Source organism: Molothrus aeneus, chromosome 6, assembly GCF_037042795.1.
Source record: "Molothrus aeneus isolate 106 chromosome 6, BPBGC_Maene_1.0, whole genome shotgun sequence".
Lineage (NCBI taxonomy): Eukaryota > Metazoa > Chordata > Aves > Passeriformes > Icteridae > Molothrus > Molothrus aeneus.
The window spans coordinates 9,448,313-9,465,413 of NC_089651.1; the positions used below are offsets into that span (position 1 = coordinate 9,448,313).

Below are 17,101 nucleotides of genomic sequence, written 5' to 3' on the forward strand. Positions count from 1 at the left end.
AACTCCTGGAGAGCCTCCCAGGGAAGGGTGCCCCGCAACCACTCCACAGGTCAGAGGCAGTGGAGGAGCTGGAATGATGACCAGGGACAAGCTCCAAGGTCCCAGTGGGACAACCCGGGCTCCTCAGGGAGGAGCCGGCGCCATGCTGGGCGCAGGGCCACATAGCCCACCCTCCCAAAAATGGGAATTCCCACACTCAGGCTCAGCCCAGGGTGTCCAGGCAGGCTTTGGTGACCTCCCAGGATGGAGCCACCAGATCCCCATCCTGGACATGCAGGGCTTGACTTGCTGCAAATAAACAAATGCCACTTGAGCCAGCACTCCCTTTCTTCTTTTTGTGTTTTTGCCACCTCAGATATATATCCACAGATATTTTGGAGCATCCCACGCCCTTGGGTTGCCCTCATGAGTTTCATCCTTTCCCTCTGTGAGCTCTCCCAGCATCATTAAGTGCCTCTGTGGATCAAGGAAGGAGCTGAGGGGCTCTTCCCCTCTCCATGTCCTCACAGCTTTTCCGTGGTTGAACCTGACTTGGATTTTGCCTTTGCTTTCCCTTCAGTTTTATCCAGGGAAGCTTTGCTGAGAGAAGTTTGGTCCCCCTTAGCACTTTTTCAGCAGAGCCACAGCGCCATACAGGAATATTTTTCCCAAAAACCCACTGTGTGGCTGATACAAATCAGTGCTGGAGGTGCCCAATCCCAGCTCCAGGACCAAAACTCGCCCTAAACTTCCCTCCCAGCTGTCATCCAGCCCCTGTCTCCAAATGCCAGCCTTTGGAATCATCCCACTAACCTGCAGTGTCCCACTGATCTCCAATCTGGGTTGTCAGCATAGCTGATCATCCCCCTAGATGCATATTCAGCAATGTGGATTTTGCCTATGGATACATTCTCTGCTGGATGGAAGGAGCCTGGTCACTCTGGATCCCTCTTGCACTGCAAGAAATAATTGGAAAAAAGCCATAAAATTCAACAAATGGTGAAAAGCAGGAGCCTGGGCACACAGGAGGTGGGCAAGGATCCTCGATATCCACATCATGCTCTGGTAGAGCCACTCCTCTGCTTGATCAAGTTTATTTTTCTTCCACAGAAACCTGCTTCAAGTACACCTGGAATTCACTCATTTTCCCAAATATACTCAGAAAATGGGCTCTTACTACCTGGAAATCACACACAGCCTCAGGTGGGAGAAGCACTGCTCAGCACAGGAGGTGGCCACACACAGCACCAAAACCACCCTGGTAGTTTTCCCCTAGATTTAATTTTTTTCATTAAACACAAAACTTTTCCTCAGGTATAAGCTGCTGGTTGTTTGTCTCCTGGAAAATCCTCTCCCTGCCTCTCTGAGCATGGTGCCAGGGACCTGGAAATGCTGGACATTCTCACCTGAACATATACACACAAATATTTCACCAGGAAAACCCTGGAAAAAATGCAGCATTCAGTGTGGATGGATGTTGGTGGCAGAGCCACTACTTTAGGGTAACAACAAGTTAGAAAATTCAGACAAGTTCTGCTCAAGTAAAAAACAAAACAAAACCAAAAAAAGGATCTGGGAAAAGTGCAAAGAGGCTGGAGGTCTGAGGGGAGTGCTGCCCCTGGAGGTCTCTGTCCCAGAGCCTGGATTCAGGAGGTCTTTACAAACACTGGCACCTCGGCCAGGCTGGCAGAGTAATTCCTGAGCGTGGTGCCACCATCAAACACTCGGGCAGTGTTGGTGTCCAGCCACAGGTGCCCCTCTCCTGGCAGGTAGATGTCCCTCCACGTTTGTCCCTTTTCTGTTATTGGAGCCACCAGGACCTGCAGAGAGAAGGAAAAGAAAGAAAAAAGAACTTCAGCAGAGGGAGGATCAGCCAGGATGTGCATGTTGGGATGAGATGGTCATCAGGGAATCCTGGAATGGTTTGGGTGGGAAGAGACCTTAAAAAACATCCAGTCCCACCCCCTGCCATGGGCAGGGACACCTTCCACTATCCCAGGTTGCTCCAAGCCCTGTCCAGCCTGGCCTTGGACACTTCCAGGGATGGTGCAGCCACAGCTTCTGTGGACATCCTGTGCCAGGGCCTCAGCACCATCACTGGGAATTCCTTCCCAATCCCATCTATCCCTGCCTTCTGTCAGTTTAGAAGCATTAATGCAGTGCAGTGACATTCCTTTGGCTGGGATTGGGATCATCCCTGCCTGCAGCTGCCCCAAGATTCCGTCCAGTTTATATTTTTGAAAACCAGAACAAAAAATCCCCAGTGATAGAGCCAATGTAATCCCACCTTCAGGGAGCAATTTTCCCCCTTGTTTCATGGGAAAAGCAGTTCCCAAAAGCATTTCCTAACATTCCGAGACTCTATTCCTGCTAAATCATTTCACTTCCAAAGCTGAAAGAAGGTTTTGGGACCCTAAATAAGAGTTTCATGAGGAAAGCCAAGCTTTTCCAAAGAGCAAAAACCCCAAAACCCACAAAACTCAGCTGCTTTGGCTTGGATTTAAATCTGCTCAAATCCAAGTCCTGATTTGTACTTGGGCAGAGCTGAATTTACAGGAATAATGCAGAATTCCCACCTCATCTCCAATGAGGAACTCATCCTCTATGGTGAATGCAATGGGATCCGTGGGGCTGAGCCACCAGGCAGGACGGAAGATGGGGTATCCCAAACTCTGCCACTCCTCACTGTATTTTAGGAGCAGGGGCACAACAAAGTCCCGGTGCCTCTGGATGCACTGGCGGGTCAGATTCAGGACCTGCAGGTGGGGGACAAATCCATGAGGAGCCCAATGTTCAGGAAACAGCAAAGCAGGGAAAGCAGGGAAAACTCCCCAAAATAAAAAATTGAAAATTTAATTTAATAATTAAAAAGTAAAACATGTGTTCCCTTGGGAAGAGAAATTACTGAATTGGAATGTCCTGATCAAGTTGTGGTGCAAATGGGGTTGATATTGGATATTAATCGATTTGAATATTAATTGGATTAATTGGATATATTGGATATATTTGGATATTAATTGATTTGCATATAAATCAATTGGTAATACATTTAAATCCATTGATAATGGACTTAAAACAATTGAACTTACATGTATTTAAATCCATTGGTAATTGTTATAAGTCGGCTGGATTTAAATCTATTGTTAATTAATTTAAATCCATTTGATTTAAATTTATTTAAATGTATTGAAAATAATTATGGATCCACTGGTTTTCAGTGGATTTAAATACATTGATAATAGATACGAATCTATTAGATTTAAATGTATTTCAGTTGATTTATGTTGAACATAAATCAATTTGATATAAATGGATTGAAGTCTATTGATAATGAATATAAACCCATTGGATTTAAATAGATTTAAACCAATTGATAACAGAGTTCAGTCCATTGGATTTAAGCGAATTTAAATCCATTGACAGTGCATATAAACCCATGATTGAAATGCATGTACATCTCTTGATAATGAATAGTAATTAATTGTATTGAAATAGATTTACATCCAATAATAAAGGATCTTAATAAATTTGATTTAAATTCCACTGATAATGCATATGAATCTATTTAATTGAAATATAATTAAATCCATTGATAACGGACACAAATCCATTGGATTTAAACCCATTGGTGCTTGAATCTAAACCCACTGATAACAGATTTATTCCCACTTCAGTGGGAGGCTGGGGACAGCAGCTGGCAGGAGATCCCTGCCAGGCCTTCCATGGCTTTTGGGGGCATTGGCCATGTCAGAATCCCGGTGTGGGACACGTACCCAGGTGTCACAGCAGAGCCAGGGCGGGGTCCCAAAGGCCATCACGGGCAGGAATGTCACAACCTGCAGCCACCTCACAAACAGCTCCTGGTCCCCTGGCGTGGCTCCAGCCTCGCTCCCTCCTGCAGGAACATGGGGCTGGAGTGAGGGCCTCCCATGGCATGGAAAGGTTCTGGGGAAACCTCAGAGCTCCTCCCAGTGCCTACAGCGTCACCATCGCTCTGAAAACCTGGCACAGCTTCCCTGGAAATGGCACAAATCCCCCAGCACAGAGGGCTCACCCAGCCATCCACAAATTCCTGTTTCCTCCAGAGGCTTTTCCCAGCTCTTGCAGCTCCCAGGTTGTTGGGACACAACCTCCTGCCCAGCTCTCTCTGCGCAGGAGGATCTGTGCTCCCATCCACGCAAGCCAAGAGCTCCAGCACCTCTTTGGGAAGCAAACTCCCATGCTGGGATTGCTTGAGCCTCATTTTCTAAGGAAAACAAGCTAAAAATAGAGGCCAAATTGAAATATTGCTCTCAACTCCTGTTTCAGGGCTGTTGTTTAGCTCAGCTCTCCATGTTTGACACTTATGCACAGCTCCTGCACACTCAGGGCATGTTTTAACCACAACTAACTCCATCAGCTCCAAGAAAAAGGGAAATGGATCCACTTGTCCCTAATTAAAGGTTGTTTCTTGCCATTTTATAATGCTTTTATTTCAGGATTTCTGCAGCCATTTTGCTTTGGAGCAGAAATACAGACTTGGAGCCGAGCTGCCTGGGTATCTATTATCAATGTATTTAAATCCATTGAAATCCAATGGATCCATAACTATTTTCAATGCATTTAAATAAATTTAAATCAAATGGATTTAATCCATTCCCCAGCCAGGAGCCTGGGGATGCAGATCCTGCCTGTGCCAGGTGGGATTTAGCTCAAGCCAAGCCCCACAGGGGTGGGCTGTGCTGTGGTGGAACTCTGGGAAGGGCATCTCCAGAGACCCAACTGCTGCTGGAGCTGCCTGGCAATATTTACAGCATATTCTTTTGTTCCTCACTTTTTTTCCCTGGTAACATTCATCCCAATCAAGCCAGCACAACAGGAAATTGGGGAGAAAAATGCTCCAAGCCTTCCCATAGCACACCTAAGGTGCTAATGTACCTCCTGTGCCTGGAAAAAGGCTGCAAAATTCACTGCAGAGAAGCCAGAAATTGGGAAAAGAAAATGGAAAATCAATCCTTACCTACTGCATCAGGGATGAAGAAGTTGTAGCCCAGCAGGCTGTAGTGCAGCACAGAGGGGATGAGCCCCTTCAGCCCAGCGTGGCTCCAGTCAGAGCGCAGGGGGCTCATCTGGACAAACAGTGGGAGGTGACTGGATCTGGAGAAACAGCACAAACCCTTCAAGGTGAAATTCCACAATGCTCAGCTGGTTTAGGAGTCACTGGGGCCAGATTATAGTCCCAGAATGGTTTGGTTGGGTAGAGACATTAAAGCCATCCAGTCCCATCCCTGCTATGGGCAGGGACACCTTCCATTATCCCAGGTTGCTCCAAGCCCCATCCAAGCTGGCCTTGGACACTTCCAGGGATGGGGCAGCCACAGCTTCTCTGGTCACCCTGTGCCAGGGCTGTACCATCCTCACATCCCACAAGGATCGTTGACTCCAACATGCTGCCTTAGCCCACTTCCTCACCCCTTCACTTCCCTGGGTGCCAAGAAACATCTGGGAATACCAAGAACGAATTCCAAGCACCAGTTCCACCATCCCCCAGCAAGCTCTTGTGCCCATCAGCTCCAGTGAGGCCTCCCCCTGGTTCCCACCTGCTCCCGGCGCTGATGACGGTGCCATTGCCCAGCGTCGCCAGCGCCGCCGCCAGCGCCTCGGCGTATCCATCACCCTCCAGCTCAGCAGGAGCAGGGACATCCTGCTCCAGGAAGGAATTGCCCTCCACTCCCTCGAAGGCCACATAGGTGGCCCCCAGTGCCTGCTGCAGGCGCCGGGCACGAGCCAGGTACCAGCCCAGCGCTGCCTCACTGGTGACGTTCAGGCGGGCGCAGAGCTGCCCCTTCCAGGTGGTCAGCAGTGGGATCTGTGGAGAGGGAGGAAGGAAATCCCTGTCAGATCCATAGAATGTCCCACTGATTCCATGGGGGATGCTGTGCTGCTCCCATCCCACGCTGCACTGTCATGGTGCAGTGCATCAAGGTGAAACTCTCCCTCAACCCCCTCGAAAATCCCTGAGCTGGTGGCAAAGGGATCGTTAAAATGACCACAAAAAGTGGAGCTGGGGAATCTTCTCAACACTAGAAGTGGAAAGTTTAAAGCTGCTTCCGTAGGAAGAGGAGGGACACTGCTTCCCCCAGCACTGCTGTCCCAGCACAGTGGGATCAGGCTGTGACCCTTGATAAAATAATAAACCTGAGGGGGTTTATTCAGTGTTAATTTTGTTTTGGGGGCTGAGGGGGTCCCGTACCGAGCTGGCCCCGGGTCGGGGCTGGCGGCTGAGCCAATATCCCGCGGCCTCGCCGCCGCGCAGGGAGCGCAGGAAGAGCGGGGAGGTGATGCCAGCGTACGGGGACAGCGTGATGGAGAGCTCCAGAGGTTCCACCAGCGCCGGGGCCTGCCTCTTCCTGCGCCCCGAGGGCACCAGGTCCTGCGGGCGGGAAGGGCGGGAATAAGGGGTTTGTGGGAGAGGAGCACCACGCTCCCCACGTGTCCTCAGAGGGTGGCAGGGTGGCTGTACCGCGGCGGCAAGGACGGCGGTGCCGTGCTCCCCCAGGGCCACGACGCCCTCCTGAAGGCGATGCCGCTTCAGCCTCCTCACCAGCGACCTCAGGCCTCGCTTGATTTTGGCGGCAGAGCCCTCCGGGCCGTGGTAGCGCCAGATTGGAGACCTGCAGGGTGGGAAATCCCTCATGAGGTGCTTGGGAGAGCGAGCAGGACACTTGGAAGGGTTCCCACCGTGTGGAGAAGGAGTGCTCACCCCAGGAGCGCGGTGTCCGGCGGTGTCCGAGCCGCTCCCGCCGGAGCGCTGGCCATGTGCCGGCGGGCGGCCGCCACATCGGCGCTGACACAGAGCTGGTAGTGCAGGGGCTCCGCTCGCCCCGCCGGCGTCTCCAGGCAGAACTGCCGGTGGCTCTCCAGGGACAGGAGCAGGGACACATCAGGAACCACTGTCACCGTCACTCCTTTGGGGGAAAAGTGGGAAAACGGTGTCTCAGCAAGCACACGGCTGCTCCCGGTCCTCGGAGCCACAGGGATGAGCAGAGCCTGACTGCTGCCAAGGCCTCCTGGGCTGATGCCACCACAGATCCCACTGCGCCAACCATCCCCACCCTGCTCCTGCTATTCCCTTGTAGAGTCCAAAATGCCTTTCAAGGGCTGGATTTCTCCCTTTCCTGGCCATTTTGCTCGGCATTCAGCAGTGCAAGGCAGCTGCAGGTCAATTGGATTAATTTGGGATAATACCTCAATTTTGGTGTTCTGCAGAATATAATCCAAATATACCCCAATAAATGACACCAGCAGCTGAACTCCTGCCTGAATCCAGCATCCCACAGCGACCTCAGGGAGCCACGAAGCCGCTCAAGTGGAGCTGGGGATGCAGCAATGGGCACAGATCTGGGCTTAAAAAGAAACCAGGCGCACCAAGAGCACGGAATGTCCCAGGAGTGACTTGGGCCACCCCATCCTCAGGCACTCAGCTTCAGTATCAGCTTTCCCAAGGGGATGAGGCAGTGTGGGATCCATCCCATGTGCCCTGTTGCTGCTACATTTGCAGGATATTTTATTCCTGGAGACATCCGCACTACTCTTAAACCAGCTGCTTTAGAGGTGAGGAGAGGGGCAGAGAAGCACAGGGATGAAGCTGTTGGGCCCTGGCCAGGGAAGGAGGTGGTTACCTGTGGATCCCAGGAAGTACCTCTCCAGGAGGGGCCCGAAGCCGTCGGGATTTGTGCTGAGGTCGCCACTCACCAAGGGCTGTGCGGGGCTCTCGGCTCCATTGAGGGGCCAGCGCTGGGCACGGATGCTTGGCCCTCCATACCAGGAGACATTGGCCATGGAAAAACAGTCCTGCAGCCAGGAAAGCATCATCAAAGAGTGAGGAATACTCAGGGGGAGCAGGAAAGGCAGACTTGGAGCAAACTGTGCTAGTGGCAGGTGTCCCTTTTACAGCGTAAAATTATGGTTTCATTTAAAAAACAAAGGAAAAGCAAGAAGCGCTTCCCGAAGCCTGCCAGTTTTTGCTGGAGGAGCACAAATAAAACCAAACTGCCACGGCAATCACACTTTTGCACTCCACCACAGTTACCAAACACCTCTGAGTGGCAGGTGAAAAGATGCTGCAAAGGTGTGAGTAAAGAGACTCTGCAGAGGTGAGTGGCTGTGGAGGAGGGGGAAATTCAAGGGAACGGCTTTAAAATGCACTGAGGGCACTTTCAGAATCCCAGTTGGAAAATCTATGTATTTTAGTTTGTCGGTTTGTTTGGGGTTTTTCTGGTTTGGTTGGGTTTTTTGGTTTGGTCAGGTTTTTTTGGTTTGGTCAGTTATTTTATTTGTTTGGTATTTTTCGTTCAGTGGTTTTTTCTGTTTTTCTCTTTTTTTTTTCCTCTGCTTTACTTAAAAACCACATTAAGCTCTCCAGCTGCCTTCTCAGAGTTTCTGGAGTGAATCAGCAAGTGCAGCTGTCCCCAGCTGAGCTCTCACAGAAAGCTTTTAGCCCCATCTTGAGCCCTCACCTTGATGGCACCAGTTCCCTGAAGGTGACACATCCTCCCTCCCAAGGCACAGCTTCCCTCTTTCAGAAGGGCTGATGACAAGAATTTCCCTCAAGAGACTCAGTTTGGAGATTTGGGCACTTCTCATGGGCCTGACAGGGCCCTGGGATGGGGGACATCCCCATCCTTGACCCGCCTCCTGCCAGAAATCATCAGTTTTCACTTCAAAGCTCCTCAAACTTTCCCCTTTCTGCCAAATCGAGGGATCAGCAGGACTTAGCGTCCTCGTGACTTCCCAGGCAGGATGGGCTTCCCCGAAAGCCCAGAGATCTGGGGCCATGAAGGGGGCCTGGGGTGGCAGAGGGGACCCAGAGACCCCCCCACTCAACTCACCCCACCTTTATTCCCAAGCCCAGGGCTTCGGAGCCTCCTGGAGTCCTGAGCTCGGGGGCGCAGAGAGGTTAAGTCTCTCCAAGGGGTGGGGAGAGGAGACGTAAATTATTAAAGTGGAAACCCTGGAGGCTCGGAATAGCTGTACCAGGTGTCAGCTGAACTCGTTACACCAGCTGGGAAAGAGGGAAAACAGTCTGTTCTGAACTCAGATTTCGCTGGATCATATTTTCCAATGGTTTGGGTTTTTTTTTAACAAGTGGGGGGAAGCCTGTTCTGTCTCACTCATCTTCTCAAATGCCTCACACCAATGTCAGTGGAGGAGACCGAGGGTTTGTGCTCAGGCAACACCTTCCATCCACCCAGAATGCCAACAGGTGGTTTATAGCTAAAGGGGAATAATCCTCCATCCCAGAGAATCCCATCCCGCTTCCCTCCCTGTTCGGAGGGCTCCCCACAACTGGACACCCTGCTTTGACAGCGTGTCTCCTTCCCCTCCTAAGGCTCCTTCCCAGAGTCTGCTTTTATTTAACTGAGGGAGAAAGCAGGGAATGGTACCAAAAATGTTTGCAGCAGCGGACACGGATTATTCCCATCCCGCGGGAGCTGCCCATTGTGTCTGTGCTGGAAGAGACCTTCCCGAGGCTCTCGCCAGCATTGTCATCTCCACTGGGTATTTACTCTGTCTCCATATAAACACAGCTCTCCCACCCGGGGTCAGCAGTATGGCACCGCCACAGGATTTTGGGGCTCAGCTTCAGAGCACGATGCTTCCTAAAGGTTTTCCCCACCCGGCACCTTCCGGATGTGGAAGACAGGGAACCACAGCCACGCTGCGACCCCATAACTGAGCTGGGGGATGATGGGATGAAGCCAGAGCCGCCCTTGTTGGATCCCAAAGGGCTCGGAGCCGGCCGGAGAGGTCCCCGTTACCTTCAGGGTCACGTCGGGGCGCAGCGGGGTCCAGCGGACACTGTAGCACTCGGTTCCGGGGGCTGCCGGCGGCTCCAGGGACAGCCGGAGCTCGGCGTCCTCCTCCCAGGAGTAGCAGAACTGGCGGCCGTCGTGCCAGCAGCGGTCGCGGGGCGGCGGGGGCTCGGTGGCGGGCACGCTGCCCACGGCGATGGCCAGCACGGGCCGGCCGGCCGGCAGCGCCCGCAGCAGCAGCGCCCCGCGGCCGCGCTCCCACAGCATCCCCGCGTCCCGGCCCCGCAGCACCCACTCCTCCGGCGGCTGCTCCAGCGCCTGCCACGAGATGATGCCGATGGTCATGGCGAAGAAGACGGCCACGCCGAGGCAGCCCACGGCGCCTTTCCACGGCTCCGTCATCTCCCTGAAGCCCAGCGTCCAGGTGGACTCCGGGATTTGGCCGGTGTGGCGGGAGAGGGGCATGGTGAGATCGCAGGGATGCGGCGGCTCCGCTGCTGTCCCCTCCTGCAGCGGCACAGGAAAGAAAACCCTCTGGGACAGCTCCAAAAGATCCTCTGGGATAGCTCCAAAAGCATGCACAAAAAACTAATTAATATAATGTATAAATAATGAATTTTTAAAAATAGTTTAAAAGAGGGAAAGCTGCCACTCTGTTTTCTCTGCACTGATCCCGAGGTAAGGGGAGTCCCTTCCACAGCCTCCTCCACAGCAAATCCCACTGCTGGGCTCGGTGACGGTGGCTCAGCCCCCAAAGCCAGGGGCTCAGCCCCTTGGCACAGCCAGCAGCACCCAGTGACATCGAGGAGGAGGAGGAGGTGTCACACGTGGCCCAGAGCCCGGGAGGAGATGGGGCCACGGACAATGGGAATCGGGGCCGTGCTCCAGCCTCCGCTGCTCCATGGGGTTTGGCATCGCTTCTCTGCTCGGTTTGGAAGCAGCAGCAAACAGCCAGGGGTGCAGGAAAACATCCCAGGGTGGGTCGAGAAAGGAGGGGATGCAACATCCTCCTTCCATCTCCTCTCTCTCTTCCCTGGAAAAGCGTTTGGATGATGTACAGAGCAAAACCCACCCGTGGGCAGGGTCGGGGCGCTGGCTGAGCCCAAGGGAATATGGGCACTGCTGTTCCTCCAGGTGAGGGGTCACTATGGGGACAGCTTCATGGCGTGGCACTGGCTTGTCCCTGCATCCCAGGCCCCATCCCACTGCCCAATGGGAATGGTGCCACCTCCCCTGGCACAGCACAGCCACCCCCATCACCCCCTCACCTAAAGGCAGGTTCGGAGATGCTGTCACAGCCCCCGAAGTGTCCTCGATGTTTTTCCCAGCGGTTTTCCCACCACAGGCAGGTTTTCCTCCTCTTTCCCAGAGCAGTTTTCCCTCCTGGCCGCGTCTCAGACCCGTGGAGCCGAAGGAACTTGATCCAGACTAACCCGGGAGCGTTACTTAAGCCAAGCTCCCTCCCTCCCTCCCTCTGTCCCTGCAGCCCGCTCCCCTGCAGCCCGCACGTAGCCACAGGTGGCGGCATCCCCAGCAGGGGCAGGACACTAAAATGTTCCCTTTTCAAGACTTTTATCTATAGGGGAATAATTTTAAAGGGGTTTGTTGTGGTTGTTTTTTTTTTTTTTTTTTTTTTTTTGCCAGCTTGCTAAAGTGGCTCTGGTTGAGTCTTTACTCCACACCTGTGAATCCACACGTGAAGTCCTGGGAGTGCCGAGCCTCCTTGTTCTCCTGCTTTGGCTTTTGTTGCTTTTATTACCCAGTTTTGGGGGATTCTATCCCTGTTCCTACTTCACATGAGCCACTGGACCCTCCCTTAGATTAACTCCAGGGCTGCAGCTGAGGGTGGTACCTGCCCCCAGAACCACAGGGAAGCCACTTCCCAGGACATTTGAAATCCCCACCGGTGCAAAAACTCTGGAAATCTGAGATTTCCATTGACTTTTCCATGCTCCAGTCCCCATTCACAGTCATCTCACCATATCTACAGGTGATCAGGGAATACCTGGATTTTCCAAGTGATATTACAACCTGTTGGTTGCCAAGATATAAAAAACTTGGGATTTAAAAGTGTTTCCTCATCCTGCATCCAGGCAAAACCCCAGCAATCCCAAGGCCAAAGTTCTGCTCACCCCAGACTTCAGGAGAGTCCCAGGACAGCCAAATCCACCAGGAAATTTATAATCTGTGGCCCAAATAAGTCCCTGGATGGGGTCTTTCCTCTCCAGGATTAATTTTTCATTGCAGGTGGGGCAATATCCAGTGTTGGATGGAGGGGAAAATGGTGGATTGCATCAGGACAAGAAGGAGCTCCAGAGCAGGTGAGGAGGTGGATCCAGGATAAGGAGAAAGGATGAAAAAAGCTCAGATATGAGCCAGGAGACCATGAGGTTCATCTCAAATGGGCTGGGCATCCCCTGGGAATGGAGTCAGGAGAGGTTATGGCAAAGCTGTAGGTGATGGACTCATGGGACCCCAGAGCTACATAAAATAAAGGGAAAAACTGAAACAGAAATAAGGAATGAGGAGTGTTCCTTCCACCAGGGGTGTTAGAGGCACTTGAGGGGCCCAACACTCCCCATGACCCGGAAAGGGGGAACGAGGAGAAGTGAATAAACCCTGTGATCGCTCAGAGCTGCTCACCCACAGCATCACCGGAGCCCATGGAATTACTTGTGAGGCTTTATAGATCCATCCATGTGCCTCAGGGAGAGCTCAGTTTGGCTGCAAAACCTGCAGAAACAGGGCAGAGGAGGGGAAAAAAGGGATCTTTGGGATGGTTTGGGATCCTGGCAAACTGGGAAGGTTCAATGCTCTGCCCAAGGGAGAGAAAGGGACGTGGCAGGAGCACCCAAAAGCTGCCCGAGGATTGGCAATTCCCTCTTTCCTACCATGAAATGGGCTGGGAGGGGGGCAGCTGATGAGGTTGTTTGGCTGCAGCAGCTGAAGGCAAAGCTCTGTCACGTGGCACAAGATTAAATCACATCCATGGAATGGCAGAGGGGCCCCCAAGGTGGGATTAGGGAAACCCGGGATGGCGCGGGTGCAGTGGGATAAGCAGGGACAGGGGGCCATGCCTAGGAGGGACAGCAGGAAATGGGGGTGATTTGTAAAACCTTTTCTTAAAAAGCAGCTCAAATCCCAGAGAAAAATCCTGCTGGAGCTTGCAACAACTCAGTATTTGGCCAAGTTTGGGCCCCCCCACTCTGCATGTGGCCTGGGGGTTTGGGCCGAGCCCGCTCCCACCCTCTCAGAACTCCTGGGTTTTGGGAGGAGGAATGGATCTCTGAGTTTTCCTGCCCATCACAAATCTCAGCATGAACTGGCTCCCACGAGCAGAGTGAAACCTCCCTTCATCTTCCTCCCACTGCCAACAAAAACCACTTAGCCTTGACTGGCCACAGGGAAAAAAAAATATTTCGGGGTGGCTCCCTGGATTCCACAAGGGTGTCCTGCCCCTCTGCTTCCAGAGGGGTTTTTTAAAAACATTTTTAAATCTCCTCCTATGCAGAATGGAGCATCTTTTCCCTCTTCATGATTTTTCAGGGTTGAAAAGACCTTGAGGTCACTTTTTTCTATCCAATGGGGCTTTCCAGGCTCCAGGGTTGCTGAGGGACCTTGATGTGGTGGCAGGTGTCCCTTCCCAAGGCAGGGAGTTGGAACTGGATGGGCTTTAAGCCCCTTCCAACCCAAACCATTCCAGGATTGAGGGGTTTGCCAAAGGCTCCAGGTTTGCTGGGCTGTGTGGGATGTGGACAATGGGTGGACAGTTCCCAGGGAGGGATGCAGTGGAAGGCTGGGAACACATTTAACTCACCAGCATCCATAACCAGAGTTTGAGAACCTGAGCTTTTTGGTGAAGCACCCAGAAAACAGGGGCTAAGGGCTATTCCCACTGGGATTTAGGATCACTGTCCCCTAAGAGAGGCTTCCATCACTGCATACCCTGTGGATCACACTCCTTTCCAGAGTTCTGTCATCACCTTTTGGGCTGGCTGGAAAAAGGGAGAGCACAGAGAGCCACAGGGATTTTCCCCTTTTCTGGGGTTGCACTTGGGAAGGCACAGCCCTTTCCATCAATATTTTCCTACAGCCTTTAAGCACCAGCAATTACAGCCACAGCTTCCCAGCCAGACCCTCCTGAGTTTTCTGGTTTGGGATTTCTTAAATATTATTATTTTTTAAAAAATACAGGAAAGGTGTGTGGGTTGGCCAAGAGCAAATGAAAACTGGTGGGAGCAGCAAAGTGCCTCCTCCATTCTGGCATTTCTCCTCCATTTCTCCCAGTGGGGAGCAGCCTCACCCCAAAACTCTCCCTGTGGGGTGGATCCCACAATCCCTCAAAAGTCTGCACCAAACTGTCATTTTTTATCAATTTATCCGTGATATCTCTAAGCTGAGAGAAAAAAGTGATGAAGCAGAGTGGATTCCCTGAAGCTGGCAGCATGGATGGATATGGATTTCCCACCTTCCTGCCCTCCCAGAGATAATCCAAAGGGAAAAGATACCCTCAGAATCCATCCTGGGAATAAACCAGCTGATGTGCCATGGTGGGTGTTCTCCTGGGGTTTTCCTTCCCCTTGCAGTTCCCAGCCTTGCCTTTCAGGGCCAGCAAAAGCCTTTGGCTGTGCTGGAATCCTCTGTGCCTTAGAGAGCTTTGGGCTCCTTATAGGAGCTGAGCTCACTTTAAAAGGAAAAAAAGAAAGCAAAAAGAGTGATTTGGTTCCTAAATTCCCAAAATCTCAGCACAGATTTCCTCCTGGAAAACAATTCCAGATTTCCATGAACTCCACAGCTGTTTATAAAGGAAAAAAGGAGCAGCAGGACTTGCACTGACAACGTGGCCATATAAACAGCATCAGCCCTTGGAACCATTGTCCCTTCCCATCCCAACTGTGTGCCCAAACCAGCAATGCCTGGATTTGGGAGCTCCTTGAGTCCATCCACAGCCCATTTGGGTTTTCAGGAGGGTTTCATGTGAAGCAGCAGATTTTGGGCGGAGGAACAGCCTGGAGCACCTGAGATAATCCATGGATGGATAATTTTGCAGCTGGAAAATCACCAGCTCCAGCTGCCAGTTTTGGGATGGAAACAGCCCTTGTGTGCCCTTTGCCCCCCTTGTCTCTTCAGGCAAAGCCTGATATTTTGGGGACACCAAACCCAAGTTCCTAATGCACAATATTCTGTAAAATTTTTAATCTGGGCAGAGAGGAGCTCCCTGTGCTGAGGAAACCCCCCCTTCACGGAGCACTCACCCCCCTGCACCTCCAAACCCAGCCCAGGTACCTTAAATCCAGGGAATTGAAGCACCCAGACAGCCTCAGTGCTCCTGCTCCAAGCTCAAATCCCTCAGAGGGGGGCGAGGCTGCTGGTTTGGGATCTCTGAAGGCAGCACCTGCTTGGAAAGGGCTGTTGGCAATTCACTGTCCCCACCACTCCCAAGAGCAGGGCTGCGGTGAGGCCAGACCCGTGCGCTGCTCCTCCGAGAGAAGCCTTCAAAAAGCCCCAAACCTCTATTTTTTAAATTAAAACAAGGCATAACTGATGATAAAAGCTGAGGCTGTGAAGAGAGAGCAGCTGCACCCCACAACCTCAGCCCAGGATTTTGGTTTTCCAGGAAACCCCTTGGCAGGAGGGACAAAGGGGGGGCTTGGCGTGCCAGGGAGCTGCTGGGGGTGAGCACAGCGAGGGAGCTCTTGGAAAGGACCTTTCTGCTTCATCTGCCTCTCCCAAGCTTCCCAGAAATCTGGTGAGCAGATTTGCAGCCTGCCTGCTGCCAAATTCAATCCCGGCCCTGGAGATGCTGTTTGGATAATGATGAGACCAAAATTCTTCAGCTTCTCTCTGTGGAGCTCAGCCGCCGCAGGCTGGGAAGGTGCAGGACAGCCCTCAGGACACTCACCTGTCCCCAGAGAGGTGGCACTTCCAGCCACACACAGGAACATCCAGCCAGGGGATCAGCAGGGGATAGCCCGGATCCATCCATCCCTGTTCCCTGGGGGAGCTCTCAGCAGCAGCCCCCAGGCCTGGTGTTCCCCAAGGACAGTTGTGGTTTTTTGGGAGGGCTCCAAGGCAAACCAAAGCCCAGTCCTCATTCCCAGCTTCCATTCCCAAACCCCCCTGAAGTGTTGTTTTAGGGGCACTGCCCTGCTGGGCAGGGAGGAGGCTACAGGTCCCACATCCCCATGGAAGCACAGGTGCCTCCAAGGGGCTCCAAGGAGGCTCTGGGTACCTCCTTTCCAGGGATCTGGCTTGGACTCACCTGCCCAGGGCTCTGAAACTCCAGGCTCTGCTCCAAGTAAGGCTTAGACCTTCCTCTTCTTCCTCATCTTCTTCCTCTTCTTTTTCTTCCACCTCCTCCTTCTCCCCTGCCCAGCCCCTGCAGACCTCTCACCACAGGAATTTAGGATTTATGCCCCCCAGAATCCCCCCCACAAAAACCTCTCCCCACCCCAATGAATGCTGCATCCTCAAGACCTTCCTTTATAAGGTAGAGGAAACTGCCCCTGGAGAGCCATTAGAGGCTTCCAGTAATTAGCAATTACCAGTCCTGAAGAGCTGCCCCTGCCTCTCCTAATGAGGTTTGGTGCTAATTATAGCAGGCAGAGCCAGGAGCCCTGGTGAGGGGCCGTGGCAGCGACCACACGGAGCCTTCTGGATTCCTTGGGATGTAAAAAAGGGCCGGGGTTACTCCAGGACAGCGATCCCCTCCACTGCCAGGAGCTCTGGGGATGCTGTTCCAGGGCTGGCCTGGCTTCCTGCTCATCAGCTGCTCCTGTCTCATCCATCACTTGCAATAATTCCTGCTGAATATTGCGGGATTCCGCCGTGCCCGGCTGCAGCCAGCAGCTAAATCCATCCCCCTTGGACCAGCCTTGGGGATATTTGGGAACTGAGCAATGTGGAATGAGAGCACCCAAATCCTTCATTTGTCAGGCTCAAGTGAGTGTTCAGTGTCCCAGTGGGATTTAATCCCTCCTGAGCTCTTCTCTGCCCATCCCAGCACTTCCCAAAGTGGCTCTTCTCCAGCCAGGGCAGCAACACCCACCCCAGCTGCTGGAAAACAAAGCCCAAACCCAGCTCCCAGTGTTCAACTCCCTTGGGAATGCCATAAACCCCCTAAAAATAAACAAACAACACCTCCCCCCCGACCTTGGCCAGCCCCCTGAGGCATTTTAGCCCCATTTGGTCTCTGCCCATACAGAGAGCCCTGAGCGATTTTTAATTCACTAAATTCAATTTAATTCAATAAAATTGGCATTTTAATCAAGGTGCTGAGACGGAGCAGCCCCAAATTGCTTTCCCAGCCCAGCTCTTTGATGGGGCTC

At 52.4% G+C, this 17,101-nt stretch overlaps 1 protein-coding gene across 1 annotated transcript; it reads right to left on the bottom strand.

The window, feature by feature from the left end:
- Nucleotides 1-1,157: 1,157 nt before the first annotated feature.
- Nucleotides 1,158-10,245, bottom strand: LOC136558360 (SITS-binding protein-like). The gene is made up of 10 exons (XM_066552741.1): nt 9,780-10,245; nt 7,641-7,812; nt 6,722-6,926; nt 6,482-6,632; nt 6,212-6,391; nt 5,559-5,827; nt 4,979-5,115; nt 3,753-3,874; nt 2,556-2,735; nt 1,158-1,799 (listed from the first exon to the last, which is right to left on the bottom strand). The coding sequence occupies exons 1-10, from the start codon at nt 10,236-10,238 to the stop codon at nt 1,626-1,628; spliced, it is 2,049 nt and encodes a 682-aa protein (XP_066408838.1). The 5' UTR covers nt 10,239-10,245; the 3' UTR covers nt 1,158-1,625.
- Between the last annotated feature and the right edge of the window lie 6,856 nt (nt 10,246-17,101).

Excerpts from the sequence above, each read along its gene's own strand:
- LOC136558360 (XM_066552741.1), bottom strand. The coding sequence starts at position 10,238 with ATGCCCCTCTCCCGCCACACCGGCCAAATCCCGGAGTCCACCTGGACG. Across the intron at positions 6,633-6,721 it reads CCGGACACCGCGCTCCTGGG|GTCTCCAATCTGGCGCTACC; the intron begins GTGAGCACTCCT and ends CCCACCCTGCAG. Across the intron at positions 3,875-4,978 it reads CTTCATCCCTGATGCAGTAG|GAGGGAGCGAGGCTGGAGCC; the intron begins GTAAGGATTGAT and ends ATGTTCCTGCAG.